The following is a 19,877-nucleotide window of genomic DNA, read 5'->3' on the forward strand; positions in this document are numbered from 1 at the left end:
ATCCTTTATGCAGATCTTCAGCAGTTAGAGACTATTTTCTCAAGAGAGGATAAGATGCCTATTGGTATTTTATTCTGTGTATGATTGTGTATAAAATACACGTCAACAGGTAGTCCTGCGTACTCAAAGCTCCTGATCAAGGCATATATGACGTATGAAATCATGTGGAAGGACTTGGTAGCTTTGAGTCTCCTCAACTGTACGTCCAAGCAATGGCTAATCATTCTAGCCCAATGTATTGTTCCCTTTCCCTGAACTATCACCTGGATAAAGTAGAACATCCACTTCTCAAAGTAGAAGGCTTGAGGGGCTTCTGTGACTCGGTTGAGCATTGTAATCAAATCTCTGTACTCCTCCTGGAAATCAATCCTATGCGGTGTGTTCGGGATCTTGCTCAGGCGAGGACGACTCTTAAGTAACCAGTTCTTGTTGATGATGCTTAGGCAAGCATCTGGATCATCTTCGTACATGGACCTGGCTCCTTCTATGCTCTTGTAAACCATATCTCTGTGCTCTGGAAGATGGAAAGCCTCACTTATAGCTTCTTCTGAAAGATAAGCTAAAGTGTTCCCTTCATTAGACACAATCATTCTGGACTGAGGATCATAATGATGAGCGCACTCGATCATCAACTCATGACACTGAACTGCTGGAGGAAAGCCGGCCGCCTTAATGATGCCACTTTCGATTATCCTCCGGGTGACAGGTGAGGGCTTGCCAATGTAAGGGACCTCTCGAAACTTCTTCGTGCTGAAGTTGCCTAAGTTGGTATCTCCAATGTTGCTCCACTTAGACACGATCTTGGTCTCCACTTCTTCAGTCTTTTGATCTTCCTTCATGAGAGCTGGACGGCTGGTGGATGCTCCCGCCTTCGGGGTCGCCATACCTACATAACATTTCATAATAAGTAACTAGATCTTGCAATGTATAACATAGATTAGATTATTTTTAGGAAACTTCATGATAAGTTCTTGAGTTATAATTTCCTAAAAAACGATTGAGCTACTTTGAGATTCAAAATTTCAAAATTCAAAATTTTAAGGCTTTGACGATCAAAATTTCAAAATTAAAACAAGGGATCACATCGCCATACCTCACTTGAGAGTTTAACTCTAAAAATGCAAAATAAAGAGAATCGCCTAGGCAAAAATTGATGCTTGATGACTTCAACGTGATCTCTCTTTAAATGAATGTCCACCTTAGCAATTCGCCACCTTTGGGGGGGAGGTCTTCAATGTAGTCTTTGGCAAATTCGTTCAATTTGAAACTAAGTTCACACTTTGCTTGGAATGGAAATTCGCTTCACTTCCTTTGCTAAATTCGCACTTCCTTTTTTATGAAATTCGCTCCTTGTAAATACAAATCGCACACCTCTTTGTCTTCTCCAAAATCGCATATGAATGAAGGTTGAAATGATGATTTAAAAAATGAAATAAAGCACTCCCCTTTATAGGCGCTCACCCTTACAACTACCTCAAGGCCGACTTTGCAAAATAAGGCAATTTTAAAACAATTTATAAATAAAACCAAAGGCCGACTTTGTAAGAATTTAAATCCAAGCGCTTAATTTGATTTTTAAATTGATAATTAATTAATTAATGCCTTCGTTTTTTAATTAATAAATTCGATTTTTTTAAGGCAAAAATAATTAATTAAATGCTATGCGCAAATTTTAAATGCTATCAATTGAATATTCCAATTTATCGTTTTTTAGCATTTAATAAATTCAAAAAATGTTTTAGCGCCAAAATTTGGAGAGGTGAAAAGATATAACCCACATCGCTCTGGTCCCTGACTGAGGGACAGGAGCGAACTATCCTTTTAGCCTTGATTCTTTTACCTTTTTACGTTCACAACCATCATCTCCACTTTGAAACTGGCATGTTCACTAGGACACTTGAGCTTGATTAACTTGATTTGTGGATGAATGCTTCCTGAGGTTGATGTCGCCCTTGTCCCTTGGTGAGGGACAGGAGCGAACTTGATGTTTTCTCCTTGACCTTTGTTTCTACGATCACCAAATTTCATCATGAGGAAGAAACAACGTTAGCCTTTCGTTCCATGCTTGTTTCTCTTGTCTTTAACAAGGCATTTTGATGTGTGGAGGATTATCGCCCTGGTCCCTTGGTGAGGGACAGGAGCGAACCTTGTGTTCTAGCTCAAATTTGCTATCTTTCAACCTTTGCTCCTTGTTCATCGCCTTCCAAATGACATTTTCAATCCTGTGTACCTTAGCCTTGACGTGATCTTGAAGGATAATGAGTGATTTAATAAAAATCGCCCTGGTCCTTGCCTGAAGGACAGGAGCGATATAGCTTCTTGGTTCAATTTGATCACCTTTTGACGTTTAACTTCCTCGTATACCATCCTCTCAAGAACACTTTGACCCTTTGCAATCTTGCACGACCTCGACTTAGTGCGATTTTTGGATGAACTGGCCAATATGGTAAATATCGCCCTGGTCCCTAACTGAGGGACAGGAGCGAACTTAGGCATTTTAGTGCAAGTCCTTCATCTTTGGCGATCTTTGTAACTTCGTTCTTCGTCGAGACACCCCAAACGTCCTTGCCTCCTTGTATCCTGACTTGGAATGGTTTGAACTTGAGTGGAAGGTAAGATAATCATCATTTCGCCCTGGTCCCTGGCTGAGGGACAGGAGCGAATTTGCATTTTCAAGCTTAACTACATTTTGCCAACTTCCAAATTTATCTTCAACGGTCTTGTAGTGCCCCATTTCACTCATCTTTGGCTTGGAGTTTATTCTAACTTGGCAAGAAATTTGTCTAAGGCAAAAATCGCTCTGGTCCCTGACTGAGGGACAGGAGCGCCTTGGCCAATTTGGAGTTCAATAGGTGTCTTGCAATCTTCAATTTGTCTTCAATAAGTTCATTACACCTCCTTTGTTCGCTTCAAACTCAAAACTTGCTTGCTTTTTGCCCAAAACATGCCTTATGAGGAATTTCGCTCTAGTCCCTAGGAGAGGGACGGGAGCTACCACTGAATCTCGCCCTGGTCCCTGACTGAGGGACAAGAGCGATTTTGCTTCAAAGTCATGTTTTCCTCATGTTTGTGCTTTCAAATTATATTCAACTGATGAAGTGTACTTCCTTGGTTCTCCTCAAATTGTCAAATTGTTCAAATCCTGCAAGGACAAGGCAAAGTTTGATTTTGAGCTTCGGTCCTTCACTGAGGGACAGGAGCGATTTTTACTCCTGGCACATTTCCATGCTTGTGAAATTCTTCAAATTATATTCAACGGAAAAATCATGCCTCCCTTTATCACTTCCAATTCGAAATTTGTCTTGACCCTGCAGAGACAGTAAAGTTTTGAAAAACAAGCTCCGGTCCTCCACTGAGGGACAGGAGCGATTTTGCTCCTACAGGCCAAAATATCAAGATTTTATGAATTTAATCACTTCACAAGGCAAAAACAAGTCATTTCCAATGCCCGGGATCAATTATCAAAATTTTCAAAATTTGGTCAAAATCACTCAATCGGACAAAATTAAAAATTTCATCATCAATACTTAGACAAATTCAGACTCTGCATTCAAAATTCCAATTGAAACTAGACCAACTCACTTAGCCTCTGGCGAATTCTCTTTATTCAAAATTTGCATCCTACGAGAGGAAGCTCAAAAAACTCTCAAGATTGACTGGACTCTGGCCTTAAAACGTATTAACAGAAACCCTAAGGCTTGACCCTAATCCAGACAACTGACAAACTACCAAAACCCTAAAAAACCAAAGCGAAAGGCGAGCAAAAACGAGCAAAAAGAGGGGGTCCCCATTTTAAATGGGGCGATGTGTGAAATGGTCACAACAGGTATGCTCAAAATTGTCATCACAAGAACATGATAACAAAAATGATGCGGAATATACAGATTGAGCATTGGTTTGTGTCATTCTCATTCTACCACCAAAACAAGCAATAAAGTTGGAGCTAACTTGCAAATTATGAGTTTTTCAGGAAAAATGCACAGAAAGGGAATTGTTGTCAGACTCATCTGAAGATTGTATTGCACTTCAGTGCTCTTCAGCAGTTCAGAGATATCAGATGTGATTTATGACTGTTAGCTCCAAACACTTCTTAGAAGAAGCCTGTATAGCATGGTATTATTTCTAAGATAGATATATTAATTTTTATTTTGAAGTTAGACATGATTCCATAAAAATGCGGCAACAGTTTCCTATTGATTTTGTCTGTAGAAGACAGTCTACAACAATTAATCGGAAAAACTTCAGTTTGTGGACATGGCTTTGGGCAACACACATGGACACTTTCTGTCAACAAAGTATGAACAGCATTTTGTGTTCTTCCGAAATTTACATCATTTTTCTATTTTATATAATTTCCAGAGGAACAGTGGTGAAGGCTAGAAATTCCTGTGTAAAAAGTTAATATAGGATTAAATAACTAAGAGATGTAACAAGTTGCCAAATGTAACAGAAAGATTGCAGTACAACTCCTGTAATAAGTCAGAACAGATTTACAGAAAGAAATCTAAATACAATTTTTTCAATCAATATAATTTGTAGATTTTCCTACAATCATACCATCACATTAGAGACCAAAAGCTTAATACTTTAAAAAGATGCACAAAAATAAAATTACCTTTCCATCTGGAAGTTCTGCTCTATAAACTCGGCCCAGAGAGCCTTCTCCAATTAGGTTTTCCTGGCCAAAGCTATTTGTGGACTGTTGCAAAGCAGCAACAGTGTAGGCAGTTGTGGCTATTGGAGGCCTAGAAGTAGGGGGTTTGAATGCCATTTTGTGTGCTGGTGATGATATGGACATATTTGCAGGCACTTTGTATTTTTCAATTGGAGGGGGCTTTATATTCACATCTGGCACCAAAGTGATAGCTTTCTCCTCTGATCTTTCGTCCTGAGCTGTTTTCACAGATTCAATTAGAAAATAGTGAAAAGAAATATATTTTTTCCAAAAATTCAAACTAAAGCAGTGCCAATTTATCTATGTGTGCATGTATGCTTTGCACTGTAAATACTAAATAGGTTTCGAACTAGGATCATACAAATTAGAATTTATGAAGAAATAAAAATGCAAATTTGTCATTTTACACTTAAATTTTTAAGTTACTGTTAAGTATAGTTTTAACTTTTAACAGATAACAGTAAGGAAAATTATATTTTCTTGAAAGTACCACTAACTTGGATAGATGTGCACACTACTTACCTGTAATGTCCCCTAATAAATGTTGTCAAACGTTAAACAATATTAATTATTTTATATTAACTTCCCATTCATTAATATAAATAATTAATATTACATGTTCCTATTATTAAAGCATTTTATTAAACACCGTAACTATCCACTTAATAGTTCTTAACTATTACGGGAAATAAAACCAACTTTTGGTAAATAAAAGAATGGCGTCAGATGGAAGGGTAGGCATGGAAGAAAAGATTTGAATCCTGTGTGTGTTAACACACATTTCAGAGTTAAATTGCCTTTCGTCAGTCTTTGACTGACCTATTGGTCTCACGATTCTGGAGAAGAATCAATTTTGCTTGAAACAAAGTGAAGTTCATCGGTGATCCCAGGTGTTTGACGCAGGTGTGCGTATTACTGCAAATAGAACAGCGGAATCGCGGGAAGTATTCACGACATCACATACACTATCGCCAGTGCCTCTACAAACCGAAAACACTGCAACCGCGTAAGACGTCCAAGTGTGCCTTTGTAACCCGATATCGAGTAGTGACACGGAAGGATTGCCCTTACTGCATAAAGGTGGTGTCGGTCGTTATCGGGGGAAGAAGAATTTGTCATCATCATGGTGTGGAGGAAATGGATATCGCGTGGAGGACCTCGTGGTGCTGCAAACAGAGAAAATGCAGAGTTTCAGACCCGACGCTATACAGGCATTATACACTTTGGTGAATCAACGTGAAGTCTTAATCGACGGACATCACTACCCAACCAGGTGCATTATGAAAATAATTCTCATCACTGTTCTCTGAAGGAATAAATTGATATCCATGTCTGTAATGACTGTTCTAGTTTTCTATATTTATCAATGATTACAAAAATAGATTTAGAATCAATGCAAATAAGGAAGACTCCAAATAAAGAAAATACTGTATAAGATGTTATTCCCACCATTGGCTGTGTTGCACAAACAATCTTCTACTATGTCTTGGTTATAAAACTGATTGCTAACAAATCCTATGGTATCAGAGCTTAGAAATCTTGCCAGCCTGTAGGGTGTTGTTTTGAGTTGGAAATTCACGAAAAATCTATGCACAGCTGAGTATGCACCAGGGAAATTACAATTTTTGGAATACTAGGGTCCGACAAAATAGATATCAAAACTCTCCTTTAGCACCAAATAGTTCTTCTATTCAGTTTGAGATTGAGGACAGCGATACTGAAACTGACGAAGAGATTATTTTTTAAACAAACAGTATGGGGGAACCAGAAAACAATAGGGATCTCATAACAACTTTAATTAGAAGTCAACAAGATATGCAGGACAATGTCAACAGAATGACTAATTTAATGACCCAGTTTATTAATCAGCATCAAAATAATGGAAATAATCAACACCATAATGTTGGGGCAAACAATGGGGGTAGAGATGAGCATTCTGTTAATAATAATCAGCCAGAAAGAACAGGAACAGCCAGACTTTTTATGCCAACTTTCACTGTTAGGAATGTGCAACCAAAAAACGAACCAACAGTTAGAGAATTACAGGATGAGATACACCAAGATTGGTTATTATTAGGGGATGATTTTAGGTCAACAATGACATTTAGAGAATACTTGGATGTCAAAATGAAACATAGGCCAAGAGGACAGCAAGGGAATAACAGTGAATTACAGAGGAAAATCGGTAAGATGTCTATCCCTTACTTTGATGGGTCAGGGAAAACCGCAACTAGGGCTTGGGTGCAGAAACTAGACACCTACTTTCAATTAAATCCTATGTTGGAAGATGAAGAGATCAAATATGCAGCATTACATCTTGACGGTGTAGCACATGAATGGTGGCACCATGGACAAGTAACTTTGGGTCATAATCAGATTAATACATATGTTGAATTCACTGAGAAACTTATTGACAGATTTGACTCTAAAGATCCTAAACTTCATCTAAAAGATTTAACTCAGCTTAAGCAATCTGGGACTGTTGAACAATACATCTCTGAATTTGAAAAATTGGCGGTTTTAGTGACTGAAATTTCAGAGAGACATAAAATTGTGATATTTATAGATGGACCGTCTGATTCACTCAAAGGGTGGGTTAAGTCCTTGAACCCTCCTACTTTACAAACAACTATTAAAAGAGCAAGAGAATTGGAACCATCTTCAAAAGGGAAATTTTTTAATAAAGCCCCACCACCTAAACCTGAAAATGACAAACAACCTTTCAATAAAGATAATTTCCCTAAAAACAAGTTAGATAAAGAGGAGAGGGAAGAACTCAGAAGGAAAAAACTATGTTTCAGCTGTAGAGAATCAAGGCAGCCAGGACATAGATGTTTAGGGAAGGGAAAAATTCATTGCATTGAGGTTATGTCAGATAGTGACGATGAAGAGAATGTTGAACCTAATATAGAACTTGTACCACAGAACACAGAATCAGGGATAGGTAGTAAACATGGAGAAGAGGTAATAGCATCTATGACAGGAACATCTAATTATAATATTTTCAGAGTTAGAGGAGTTTTGAATGGGCAGCGTGTGGTTGTCATGCTTGATAGTGATTCTACTCATAATTTTATAGATACAGCTCTTGTGGAAAAACGCGGATTGCAAACTGAAAAACATGAAGGTTTTGATGTTAGAGTAGCAGGTGGAACTAATTTGTCCAGTACTCATAAAGTTCCTAAATTGAGTATTACTCTTGGCAATTATACTGTTACTGATGATTTTTATGTGATTGATTTGGCTGATAATAATGTTGTTTTGGGCATTCAATGGATGGAAACATTAGATGAGTACACTCAAGAGTTTTAAAAGATTGGAATTTTCTTTTAAGATTGATGATGAGAAAGTAGTGCTCCGGGGTATGTCTAATGGTGGTCCCAGGATCGTTAGTGCTAAAAGAATGGAGGCTATTTTCTGACATGGAGATGTGGCATGGTCGTCACAATGTTTAATTTCCAACAAGGTATCAGGATTTGAATCTAAACATTATCAAGATGATTTGTGGAAAGTATTAGATTCACATAATCTGGTTTTCAGTGATATACCTCCAGGCGTTCTGCCTGATAGAGGATTTGAACATACCATTGAGTTAGAAGAAGGTGCCAAACACGTTATCACAATGCCTTACAGACGCCCTAAAACATTCAGAGATGAAATAGAAAAGGAAATTAAGGAATTGTTGGATATGGGGCATATTAGGCCTAGTTCTAGTCCTTTTGCATCATCAATAGTACTGGTCAAAAAGAAGGATGGGACTCTTCGCATGTGTATAGATTACCATGCTCTTAACAAGAAGACAATCAAAAACAGGTATCCAATTCCTCGAATTGATGAGTTGTTAGATGAATTACATGGTGTTGTTTATTTTTCTAAAATTGATTTGAGGTCAAGATATCATCAAATTAAGTTAAGAGATCAAGATATCCATAAAACTGCTTTCCGTTGTCATTACGGTCATTATGAATTCTTGGTTATGCCATTTGGGATAACAAATGCTCCGGCGACATTTCAGTCTTGCATGAATCATACTTTTAACAAACAGTTGAGGAAATATTTGCTAGTTTTCTTTGATGATATATTGATTTACAGAAAAAACTTGAGAAGATCACTTGAAATATATTGATATTGTCCTTGGTATTATGGAATCTCAATCACGTTATGCAAAGGCTTCTAAATGTGAATTTGGAATGACTAAAATTTTGTATTTAGGACATATGATCAGTGCTACAAGTGTACAAGTTCATCAGGAAAAAATAAGAGCCATTTTGGATTGGCCACCACCATGAAATCTCACAAATTTACGAGGATTCTTTGGATTATGCAGTTATTACAGAAGGTTTGTCAAAGGCTTTTCACAGCTTAGGGCACCGTTGACAGATCTTACCAAACAGGGGGCATTCCGATGGACGGAGGAGGCACAATAAGTCTTTGAGAAACTGAAAGAGGTAATGAGTTCTTGCCCAGTACTTGCGCTTCCAGATTTTAATCAGCCTTTTGTCTTGGAATGTGATGCATCTGGTGAAAGAATAGGAGCCATCTTAATGCAAAATAAACATCCTATAGCATATGAAAACAAGAAACTTAATAATCTAGAGAGATTGTATTCTATTTATGACAAAGAAATGTTGGCAATCATGCATGCATTGGCAAAATTTAGACAGTTGGTGGCAAATTTGTAGTCAGAACTGACCATAACAGTTTGAGATATTTCTTGGGGCGGAAAGATTTAAATGACAAGCAGCAAAAATGGATCAGTAAGATCCAAGCTTATGATTTCGAAATTGAATATGTGAAAGGTAAAAACAATGTTGTTGCAGATGCACTATCTAGAAGGCCTGAAATAAATGCATTATCTGTAGTAATAGCTGATTGGAAATCTTTATTGCTGGTTGAGTATTCTAAGGATTCGTTTGCCTGTGATTTGTTAGATGGTAATACACAAGATGATAAATATAAGGTTGTAAATGATGTTATCTATTACAAAGACAAGATTTATTTGATTCCAGGATCGAAGTTGAAAAAGAAAATCCTCCAATCAATGCATGAGGTTCCTTTAGCAGGGCATCCCGGCTACTTCAAAACTTACCGGCGGATAAGAGAAAGATTCACCTGGAAAGGACTAAAGAATGATGTCCTTCGTTATGTCAAAGAATGCATCACTTGTCAACAAAATAAAGCAGAGCATACTTATCCTACGAGTCTATTGCAGCCATTGCCTATACCAGAACAGAAATGGGAAAGTATATCTATGGATTTCATTACCTGCCTATCAAGATCTCAAGGTAAAGATTGCATTTTTGTTGTGGTTGATAGATTAACTAAATTTGCACATTTCTTATCTATCACTACAAAATTCACAGCTATTTAGCTCACAAAACTATTCTTTCGTGAGGTGTTCCGTTTACATGGTTTACCAAAAAATATAATCAGTGACCGAGATAGCAGATTTTTTAGTATATTTTGGGGGGAACTTTTTAGATTGGCAGGTACAGAGTTAAATCACAATACGAGTTATCATCCACAAACCGATGGACAGACAGAAATAGTAAACAAGTGGGTTGAGGGATACCTTCGTAATTATGTGTCTGGATATCAGAAGGCCTGGGTCCGTTGGTTATATTTGGGTGAATACTGCTATAATACTACATATCTATATCTATCGATATGACTCCTTTCAAAGCATCATATGGGTATGATGCACTATCTTTTCTTGATCTTGCTTTCGATCAAAGTAATGTACCCAAATCTCGTGATGTACTTTAGGAATGTCAAGATATATTGAAAGCACTTAAGGAAAATTTGCAATCTACACAGAATCAACAGAAAATTTATGCCGATAAGAAGCATGTTAGGAGATTTGGTGCATCTCAGACTACAACCCTATAGGCAGTCATCTCTCAAGCGTAGTGGGGCTGAGAAATTGAAGCCTTGGTTTTATGGGTCATACCAAGTAATTTGAAAGGTTGGTGCAATGTCATATGAATTAGAGTTACCAGCCAAAAGCAGAATACATAATGTGTTCCACGTATCTTGTCTCAAAAGAGCTTTGGGACAATAGGTGAAAGTTTTAGAAAATCTACCACCACTGGATGAAGAGGGAAAATTAACAATGATACCTTAAGTGATTTTGGAGACCCGAGACAGGCATTTGCGGAATAGGACAATCAGGGAATATCTCATTAAATGGCAGAATTTACCATTAGATGATGCTACTTGAGAAAATGAGCAAGTTCTTCAACATCCGGAGTTACAGTTGCTTGCGAGCAAGTAACATTTGGGCAGGGGAGATTGTAATGTCCCCTAATCAATGTTGTCAAACATTAAACAATATTAATTATTTTATATTAACTTCCCATTCATTAATATAAATAATTGATATTACATGTTCCTATTATTAAAGCATTTTATTAAACACCGTAACTATCCAATTAATAGTTCTTAACTATTATGAGAAATAAAACCAACTTTTGGTAAATAAAAGAATGGCGTCAGATGGAAGGGTAGGCATGGAAGAAAAGATTTGAATCCTATGTGTGTTAACATACATTTCAGAGTTAAATTGCCTTTCGTCAGTCTTCGATTGACCTATTGGTTTCACGATTCTGGAGAAGAATCAATTTTGCTTGAAACAGAGTGAAGTTCATCGGTGATCCCAAGTGTTTGACACGGGTGTGCATATTACTACAAATAGAACAGCGGAATCGCGGGAAGTATTCACGACATCACATACACTATCGCCAGTGCCTCTACAAACCGAAAACACTGCAACCGCGTAAGACGTCCAAGTGTGCCTTTGTAACCCGATATCAGGTAGTGACGCGAAAGGATTGCCCTTACTGCATAAAGGTGGTGTCGGCCGTTATTGGGGGAAGAAGAATTTGTCATCATCGCAGTGTGGAGGAAATGGATATCGCGTGGAGGACCTCGTGGTGTTGCAAACAGAGAAAATGCAGAGTTTCAGACCTGACGCTGTACAGGCATTATACACTTTGGTGAATCAACGTGAAGTCTTAATCAACGGACATCACTACCTGTTGTGGCGTATTTACACACTACCCCATTGCGAATGGGGACCCCTTTGTTTATGCTTTCCGCGGTTTGCTTTCTAGGTTTTTAGGGTTTTGTCTATTAGCCTTTACATTTTGAGTGTCGCCAAGGGGATCACTAGGATGGCAAGCTCTGCTTGAGCCAAGGGGAGTCAGCAGGTGCTCCAAGTTAGGGTTTCTTTGAAAGTCTCCCTTAGGCCTAGTTTTTCTCTTGTTGTTAATAGTGTCTTGTTTGAGTTTCAGGAGGTCAATGAAGCTTGGTGAGTGAATATCATCTTTGAAGATCTGAATTAAGTCAAATTGGTGAGTGATAAAGTCCGGAATGTCGTCTTGATCTTCAAATGTCCTGAAATTTGGCTATCTGGAATGTCATCCTAATCCTGAAATTTGACTAAGTCTGAAAAATTGAAGAATCATCCAAAAACTAGATTTTGCATTATAACTCCTGGATGTCCGAAACCACTCTCAAACATCCTGACAATATATATGGAATATAACTTAAAGTATATGAAAGAAGAAAGACATAAGGAAATGTCACTTATACTTAAATGTTATATTCCATATATGAATCCTAACGAAGAGACCAAAATGTCAAATTTCGCTCCTAACCCTTCCAAAGGGTCCAAAGCGAATTTCAATTTCTCTCCTGACCCTTGCAAAGGGTCCAAAGCGAAATCCTCCATAAGACATTCTACTTTGACCCAAGCTTGGAACTAACTCATTCTCAAGCATTGTTGAGGGCAAAACACTTGTTTGGATGAAGAAATGTGAGAAATGAAGTCAAGATTTGAGCCTAAATGTGAATTTCGCTCCTAAACCTTCCAAAGGGTCCAGAGCGAAATTTTCCCTAGACACTATTTTCTCCCTTGTTTGGGCTAACATCCTTGTTCCTTGGACATGGTGGGGGTAGATTGATATGTTCTTGCCTCAGGAAGTGATTGAAAGCATTGAGGAATGAAGATTTTGACCTAAGACATGGATTTCGCTCCTGACCCTTCCAAAGGGTCCAGAGTGAAATTCATATTTCCTCTATTTTGCTCTTTAACTTGACCAAGTGTTGGTTTCTAAAGCATGGTTTGGAAGACTTGGATGCATATTTGCCTTGGAGAGGAGATTTGAGGCGATGAAATGATGGAAATCAACCTGGAAGGAGAATTTCGCTCCTGACCCTTCCACAGGGTCCAGAGCGAAATTCCCTATAGGTCCTATCCTTGGCCTAGGTCCAGAGCGAAATCCTCAGTTTGACCCCCTATCTTGCCTAAAATGATGAAAACGACCTTGTCTTGAGCTAGTTTGATGGTGGATTCGCTTAAATGTGGAGAAAGGAGCTTGAATTTGATCAATTTTGAAGGAGAATTGGATGAAGGAAGTGGAAAACCAACCAAGAATGTAGATTTCGCTCCTGACCCTTCCAAAGGGTCCAGAGCGAAATTCATTATAAACCTCATTTGCTCCCTTGCTTAGGCTACAAACCTTGTTCCTTGGGTGGAGAGTGATGTATTTTTGCCTTCCAGAGAAGATTTGAGTTGAAGAGATGAAGAGTCAAGCCTAGAATGTGGATTTCACTCCTGACCCTTCCAGAGGGTCCAGAGTGAAATTCCCCAAAACCTCCCTTTTTTCTCAATTTTGTGCCAAGCCAAGTGTGGGTTAGGGTGAATTAGGATTGGAGATTTCCTTAAGCATGGCTTTGAGTTGCTAGTGATCACCAAATGTGAAGGATTTTGGCCTAGAAGGAGAATTTCGCTCCTGACCCTTCCAAAGGGTCCAGAGCGAAATTTTTAAGAGCACCTATTTTCCTTTCAAAACAAGTCGAGTTCTTGGTTTTTATGGCCTGGATAGGAATAGATTGATATGTCCTTGCCCTTTTGAGGTGAATTGAAGTGGAAAAATGATGAAATAAGCTCAAGAAGGTGAACTTCGCTCTTGACCCTTCCGAAGGGTCCAGAGCGAAATTCCCAAAATCCCTCTTTTCCTTCCATTTTTGTGTCAAGCTAAGTGTGGATCAAGGTAGATTGAGCTTGGAAGGACCCCTAGGCATGCCTTTGAATTGGTTGTGGCCACCAATGATCAAGATTTTGAGTTTAAACTAGGATTTCGCTCCTGACCCTTCCAAAGGGTCCAGGGCGAAATCCTAAATAGGTCCTATCCCTGCCCATGATTCTTAGTGAAATTCTCCTTTCTAGCCATTTTGAGGGTCAAGCAAGTTTTGCCATGTTGAGAGAGGGATTCAAAAATGGAAGTCCAGGTATGAAAAGTGAAAAGAGTAGACTTAGGTGAAGGAAAACAAGCAAGTCAAGAATTTTGCTCCTAACCCTTCCAAAGGGGCCAAAGCAAAATTCTCAATTTCACCTAATTTGCTCATGATGAAAGTCAAGAGATGGATTCCCAGGCCTTGGTGGAGAGAAGACTAGTGTATGCTTGCCTTGGGAGACATTTTGAAGTGGAGAAGTGACAGAACTTGAGCCTAAACAAGAATTTTGCTCCTGACCCTTCCAGAGGGTTCAAAGCGAAATCCTTAAAGACTCCATCTTGCTCCAATTTTACCTCAAACTTGGTATTGGTTGAGATTAAAGGGATCCTTAGGCATGCATCTAAGCAAGCATGGTCACAAAGTGAGAAGAATTTAGGCCAGGAATGCAAAATTCGCTCCTGACCCTTCCAAAGGGTCCAGAGCGAAATTTTTATAGGGCCTGTCCCTGGGGAGAATCTTGAGAAAACTTCATTTTAATGTCTTCTTGTTGATGATTTAAGATAGGAAGGGATATGTTAGAATGAATTCATTATGTGTCCTTAATCACCTTTTGGTTGGTTTTGCAGATGGGAGGAGACCAAGCCAGGACAAGGACAACCTATTCCAATCCATCCCCATCAAGGACATTCCAAAGGCACAAAGATGGACTCAAGCTGTTTTGAAACGTTGGAAAACTACGGGTGTTCAAGAAGTTGCCAAAACCTTCACTTCGCCACGCTAAGGGACCACATGATGACAAAGAAAGGATTTGCCAGTATTTCAGGAGGAGATATGCTACTGGAGAAGGAAGACTCGACAATAAGGAAGCCTCATCAAGCAAAGGAAGTACATCATTCATCACATCAGAGACATAAAAGAATCAACCAAGACGCAAACATCAGACAACGTGGCATCCTAGTCACTGCTCCTCCAATCAAATTGGTCCACCTCAGCATGTCCAGATTCAATGTACCTGACTCATCGAAGGCGACACAAACTTCGATGTACCTAACCCTGCTTCCTATTGGTCCTCGCTCCGGGAATGTAATTTTCTAATTGGCTAAGAAAGTTTGTTGTAGCAAACCCTAATTAGGGTTTCTATCTTGTAATCCTAGCCATTGGTTCTCAGTCAATCAGAGTCGACTATCTGTAAAGGGTTCTCTATATAAAGCCCTGGCTCTTCATTTGTAAAGGTTAATAGTTAATAGTTAGTTAATAGTTAATAGTTAGTTAATAGTTAATAGTCAGAGAATAGGAAATAGTTAGAGAGAATAGTCAATAATTCGTAGCATTTTAGAGTAGAGTAGAAAGAGAAGGCAAAGATTGTTGCCAAGATATTGTTGCATAAGACTTGTAAACTTCATTGACGAAATGGTGAATTCTATGGGTCGATTCAATAATTTTTATGGTCTTTATACTTCTCAAATTTGATTTCATGTTATTAGGTGAATGGAAGAAATTTGTATGACCAACGGTGAAATTCGTATATCCATACTACTAGCGGTTTGTTGATTGCAGACTTGCCTTGCATAGTCAACTAGAATCATTCAACTTAAGCTTAACTTCAATTATCGCTTCTTCATTGATATGCATCAACTTGACGGTGTCCATGCTTGTAGCGGTGATCTAAACATCATAAAGCTTTCCTCAGAAGATCGCACTAATCTTGTGGAGATGATCCTAGGATGTCAAAGCAAGACTTAGTTAGAATTTCATCAAAGGTCATTCATTGCTCTTACGTTCTTAGTGTTAGAAATAGACCCCGTTCCAACCCTTATCCTTTTTCCTTTTTTCAAAATCAAGGGCCAGTGAAATTCCATGTTTCGGTAATATCCAAAGCAAATCAGACGCTCAGGTCATCGAGTGTAAGTCACCTTATGATTCTAGCAAACTCACATCATACCGCGAGAAGCTTATCCACACGTAGAGAACCTACAATCAGAACCTTGGAGCTACTCCGATTGATCCTTCTGCGAGATCTTCAGCATTCAGAGAAGCTTTATTCAAAGAGAGGATAAGGTACCTTTAGGTATTTTATTTTGTGTTTGCATGTGCATGAAAAACACATCAACACTACCCAACCAGGTGCATTATGAAAATAATTCTCATCACTGTTCTCTGAAGGAATAAATTGATTCCATGTCTGTAATGACAGTTCTAGTTTGCTATATTTATCAGTGATTACTAAAAATAGATTTAGAATCAATGCAAATAAGGAAGACTCCAAATAAAGAAAATACTGTATAAGATGTTATTCCCACCATTGGCTGTGCTGCACAAACAATCTTCTGCTATGTCCTGGTTATAAAACTGATTGCTAACAAATCCTAGCTAGGGAATTTTACATTACCATTAGAAATTGGAGTCACTGGCCCAGTCCAAGGTTTGTTCTTTAATTCGTTCTCCACATCTTGATATGATAACTTGTCCTCATGCTTTTTCTTCTTTCCCTTACCCCTGTATTTCTTTCCTAGAGCTGACTTTTGTTCATGCTTTCTCATTACAAAGAACATAATCACCAGCACAGCTACAATTGCAGTCAAGAGTCCTGCTACTGCAATGGCAGCAATCCTTCCATTTGTTAGATATTTTCTACTTTTATTGTGCTGAGAATCCTGTGCTGATGAAGAAACATTCCCTGGTCGACTTGACGACGGTGGGGAACCAGGGGGGGGTGTAGAACGAGATGCTGGAGAAGCTGGAGAAGCTGGAGATGTATTAAATTGATTGCCAGTATACCTGCCAGTAGGAAAATAATGATGACTACAAGAAGCCATGTGTCCAGAATAACTAAATTTTAGATTTGAAATAAGTAATATGCACATCAATTTAACTCAACTTTTTGAATCAGTATCTAAGATCTTCCATGTACTTACTTGAAGTTTGGAATTGTCAATAACTTTGGAGGAATCTGTCCGCTAAAAAGATTCTTCTCTATATTTCTGTTGAAATTAAAAATAAATCCACTTTATTCAAGTGTGTATTGCTGCTGACCAAAGATTCTATAAGATCCTTTCTAGCAAACTATTCTAAACTAGTCTCCTCAACCTTATAAATTCTGAAAGCTTGGCCCCAATAACATAAGTGTAAACACAATGCATGTTCATAAAATACAGATAAAGCAATGGGAAAGAAAATTACAGATCTGTTAGATTTAAACTGGCTAATGTATCAACAGTGCCACTCAGCTGGTTATTCTGTAAATGCCTGCAAGCAACCTAACGAAGTTCAGAACACTTCAACCACCTATACTTGTAGACAAAGAAAGCTTATCAAACAATTTTTCTCTACATTCACCAATATGATCCAAGAAACTTACAGAGAAGAGAGACTTGTCAATGCACTCAAGGAAGCAGGTAGTTGACCGCTAAAATTGTTGACAGAAAAATCTCTGCAAAAGCAAAGATACATAAAGGAAAACCTCCAATCAATTCTTAGATACATAATCAACTGTTTAATATCCAATGCGTCAAGATAGATATATTGGAAAGCATATTTGCTGTTAATTCCTATAATATGCTGGGTACTAATGAAGTTTGTTTCTGCCATCTGGTTACTGATGTGTTTTATGAATGTAAACATCTAGGTCTTCCAAAAACATTTTGTGAATGAACGCCTTCTGTAAATATTTTCTGGGCAATTTCCTCAGATATATTTTGTTGATACAGAATCTTTGTCTTTACATAATAAAAACAAAAGAACACATAAAAAGCATCACTTGACAAGTGTAGCATGCATGTTAGATATTTTGAAAATGAAACAAACAGATTTCTAATAGTAGAAACAAAGAATTATTTAAATATATGGCAAACATACTCACAGATTAATTAAACCTGTTAGATCCTGAAAAATATCTGGAATTGAACCCGTTAAATGGTTGCTACCCAATAACCTACAAAAAAAATCCAAGTTCACTTAGCCATACTTATCAACTATAGCATAACTTACAAATCTGAGAATAATGCTAAAAGTCAAGAAAGACTACCAAAGGATGTGCTGAAATCTATAAGTTCTTACAAATCAGAGAGTAACGTTAAAGTTGATAAAGAATATGGAAGGCTCCCAGTGAATTGGTTACCAGAAAGCAACCTGCCATGTACCAAAACTTATCACCTCAATTCTTGTTGAAAATATGTGTTCAAATGAAGCAACGATTTTTTAAGTATACAAGTATCAACAAATGTTCACCAAGCATAGAACAAACGCCTTGATGTTTTGCAGAAACGTCTCGCTATCCCCAATTTCTATGCAGAATAATATTGATGCTTTGCAAAAAAAAATCTAACTAGCTCCAAGAAGCTTACAAGCGTTGCAGGTGAGGTGGAAGCTGAAATGGAATAACATCTCCAATATGGTTATTTTGAAGATCTCTGCATTAAGGGCAACAGTACTGTCAACCTTGCCACTATTATAGATTCAAACACTCCTTTCTACAAAATTGCACTTGTTTTTCCACTTATTCTGAACAGAACATTGCAATAGGTTTAGGAATTTGTTCTTGTACTTACAAAATTATTAAAGATGTAAAATTTTGCAACCCATAGCCCAACTGTCCTCCCAGATTTAAATTGGAAAGAGTTCTGATCATCCAGTAAAATCAAGTTTTAGATTTAGGAGTAGCATGGATAGAATCCAACGTTAATGCTCACAAATTACTACAAAAAAATCACAAATCTTTCCAGGATAAAAACGAACTATAATTCAGTGATATGGTATGCATCCACTGATATTGGGATAGAAAATACATTTCAGTGATGTTAGATCCCACACATTGAACACCCTGCCAATTGTCACCACAAGGATCACCTGCACTTTGAACCCATCCTGTAAGGGGCGGGAATCCCAGGTTTGTATATAGAACATTTATGGCATACACTGCAGAAAAATAGCACAAAATAAAATCATCCACGAAGCAACTTCACCAAAATTTGCAGAAATGCACAGTTTCGTACACACAAAAGCTTTTAAACTAATTCCAGCAAATGCTATAAAATTCAATAGACAGACTAAATCTAAACCTCAGCTGTTACGAAAATCAAGACTTAAAAATAGCTTTAAAATGTTAATTTTTATACATTTATAAAAGCAACCTTGCCTAGAACAAACATTTGAACAATCATAATATTTACCCTACCAAGATCAAAAACTTTTATCCACATCTCCCACAAGCTTGGTGGTAGCTGAAGAAACCTAACCCAAACATGGTGTACATTGGCATTGATCACGTGCCGGATTATACCAAAAATTAAATCAAGATTCGAGACAATTTAAGCTAACGTAATGTTGTATTTAGGTCTGGATAGCCGGGGGCAAGGTAAGGCTTTTACAGCCTGTTTGGTTGAATATTATTTCTAAGCTTACTGTGGTAATTTGGGTTTGGAAATTTCACAAACTATATATCATGAAATTTATCCATTAAAATTGTCCAAACGGCTGTGGTGTACTGGTAATGTGAGCTGTTCCTCCTACAGGCATGACCCAGTTCGTATCCTCCTAATGTTGTGAATAAAAACGAGATCCATATAATTCATAACAAAGAATGAAAGCAAGATCCTTATGTTAGACAGAGGCAATAAAGATAATGCAAATGTCGCCAAAAGCTTACCATCTTGAAGGTCTGTAGAGCCTTGCGTGTAGGAGAAATCTAAAACCAGTAGCAACCCCGCCAAAGCAGCCAAAAAATTATTTCGAGGAGGTTTCTTCATTGGATATTGTATCAAAATCTCGTCTGAAGTATCTTGCGTAACACCCTTATTTTGTCAAACAAAAACCAAGTATTTCTGTTATAACTGCAGGACCTACATATTATTAGCCAGATCCAATAACCAGCTCCCCGACTAGGGTTTCCAGTAATAACTGCAACGCAATGAATCTGTTAAAGATTAACCATTAAAAGATTTTAAAATTACACATGTGAATGATC

General features: G+C 37.8%; 1 protein-coding gene across 10 annotated transcripts in view; it reads right to left on the reverse strand.

Moving 5' to 3' along the window:
• Nucleotides 1-19,877, reverse strand: part of LOC131044769 (protein STRUBBELIG-RECEPTOR FAMILY 8) — an 87,321-nt gene that overhangs the window by 66,142 nt on the left and 1,302 nt on the right. For 9 of the 10 annotated variants that reach the window (XM_057978192.2, XM_057978194.2, XM_057978197.2 and 6 more), the window contains 11 exons: nt 19,560-19,810; nt 18,700-18,829; nt 18,463-18,534; nt 18,259-18,324; nt 17,972-18,043; nt 17,775-17,846; nt 17,274-17,345; nt 17,096-17,161; nt 16,831-16,896; nt 16,305-16,693; nt 4,616-4,893 (listed from right to left, as the gene is read on the reverse strand). In XM_057978192.2, the coding sequence (XP_057834175.2) occupies nt 4,616-4,893; nt 16,305-16,693; nt 16,831-16,896; nt 17,096-17,161; nt 17,274-17,345; nt 17,775-17,846; nt 17,972-18,043; nt 18,259-18,324; nt 18,463-18,534; nt 18,700-18,829; nt 19,560-19,659 (1,383 nt within the window). In that variant the 5' untranslated portion in view covers nt 19,660-19,810. Of the gene's footprint in view, nt 1-4,615; nt 4,894-16,304; nt 16,694-16,830; nt 16,897-17,095; nt 17,162-17,273; nt 17,346-17,774; nt 17,847-17,971; nt 18,044-18,258; nt 18,325-18,462; nt 18,535-18,699; nt 18,830-19,559; nt 19,827-19,877 lie in introns of all 10 variants that reach the window. The other variant, XM_059208022.1, reaches the window with a different exon arrangement.

Source organism: Cryptomeria japonica, chromosome 7, assembly GCF_030272615.1.
Source record: "Cryptomeria japonica chromosome 7, Sugi_1.0, whole genome shotgun sequence".
NCBI classification, from domain to species: Eukaryota; Viridiplantae; Streptophyta; class Pinopsida; order Cupressales; family Cupressaceae; genus Cryptomeria; species Cryptomeria japonica.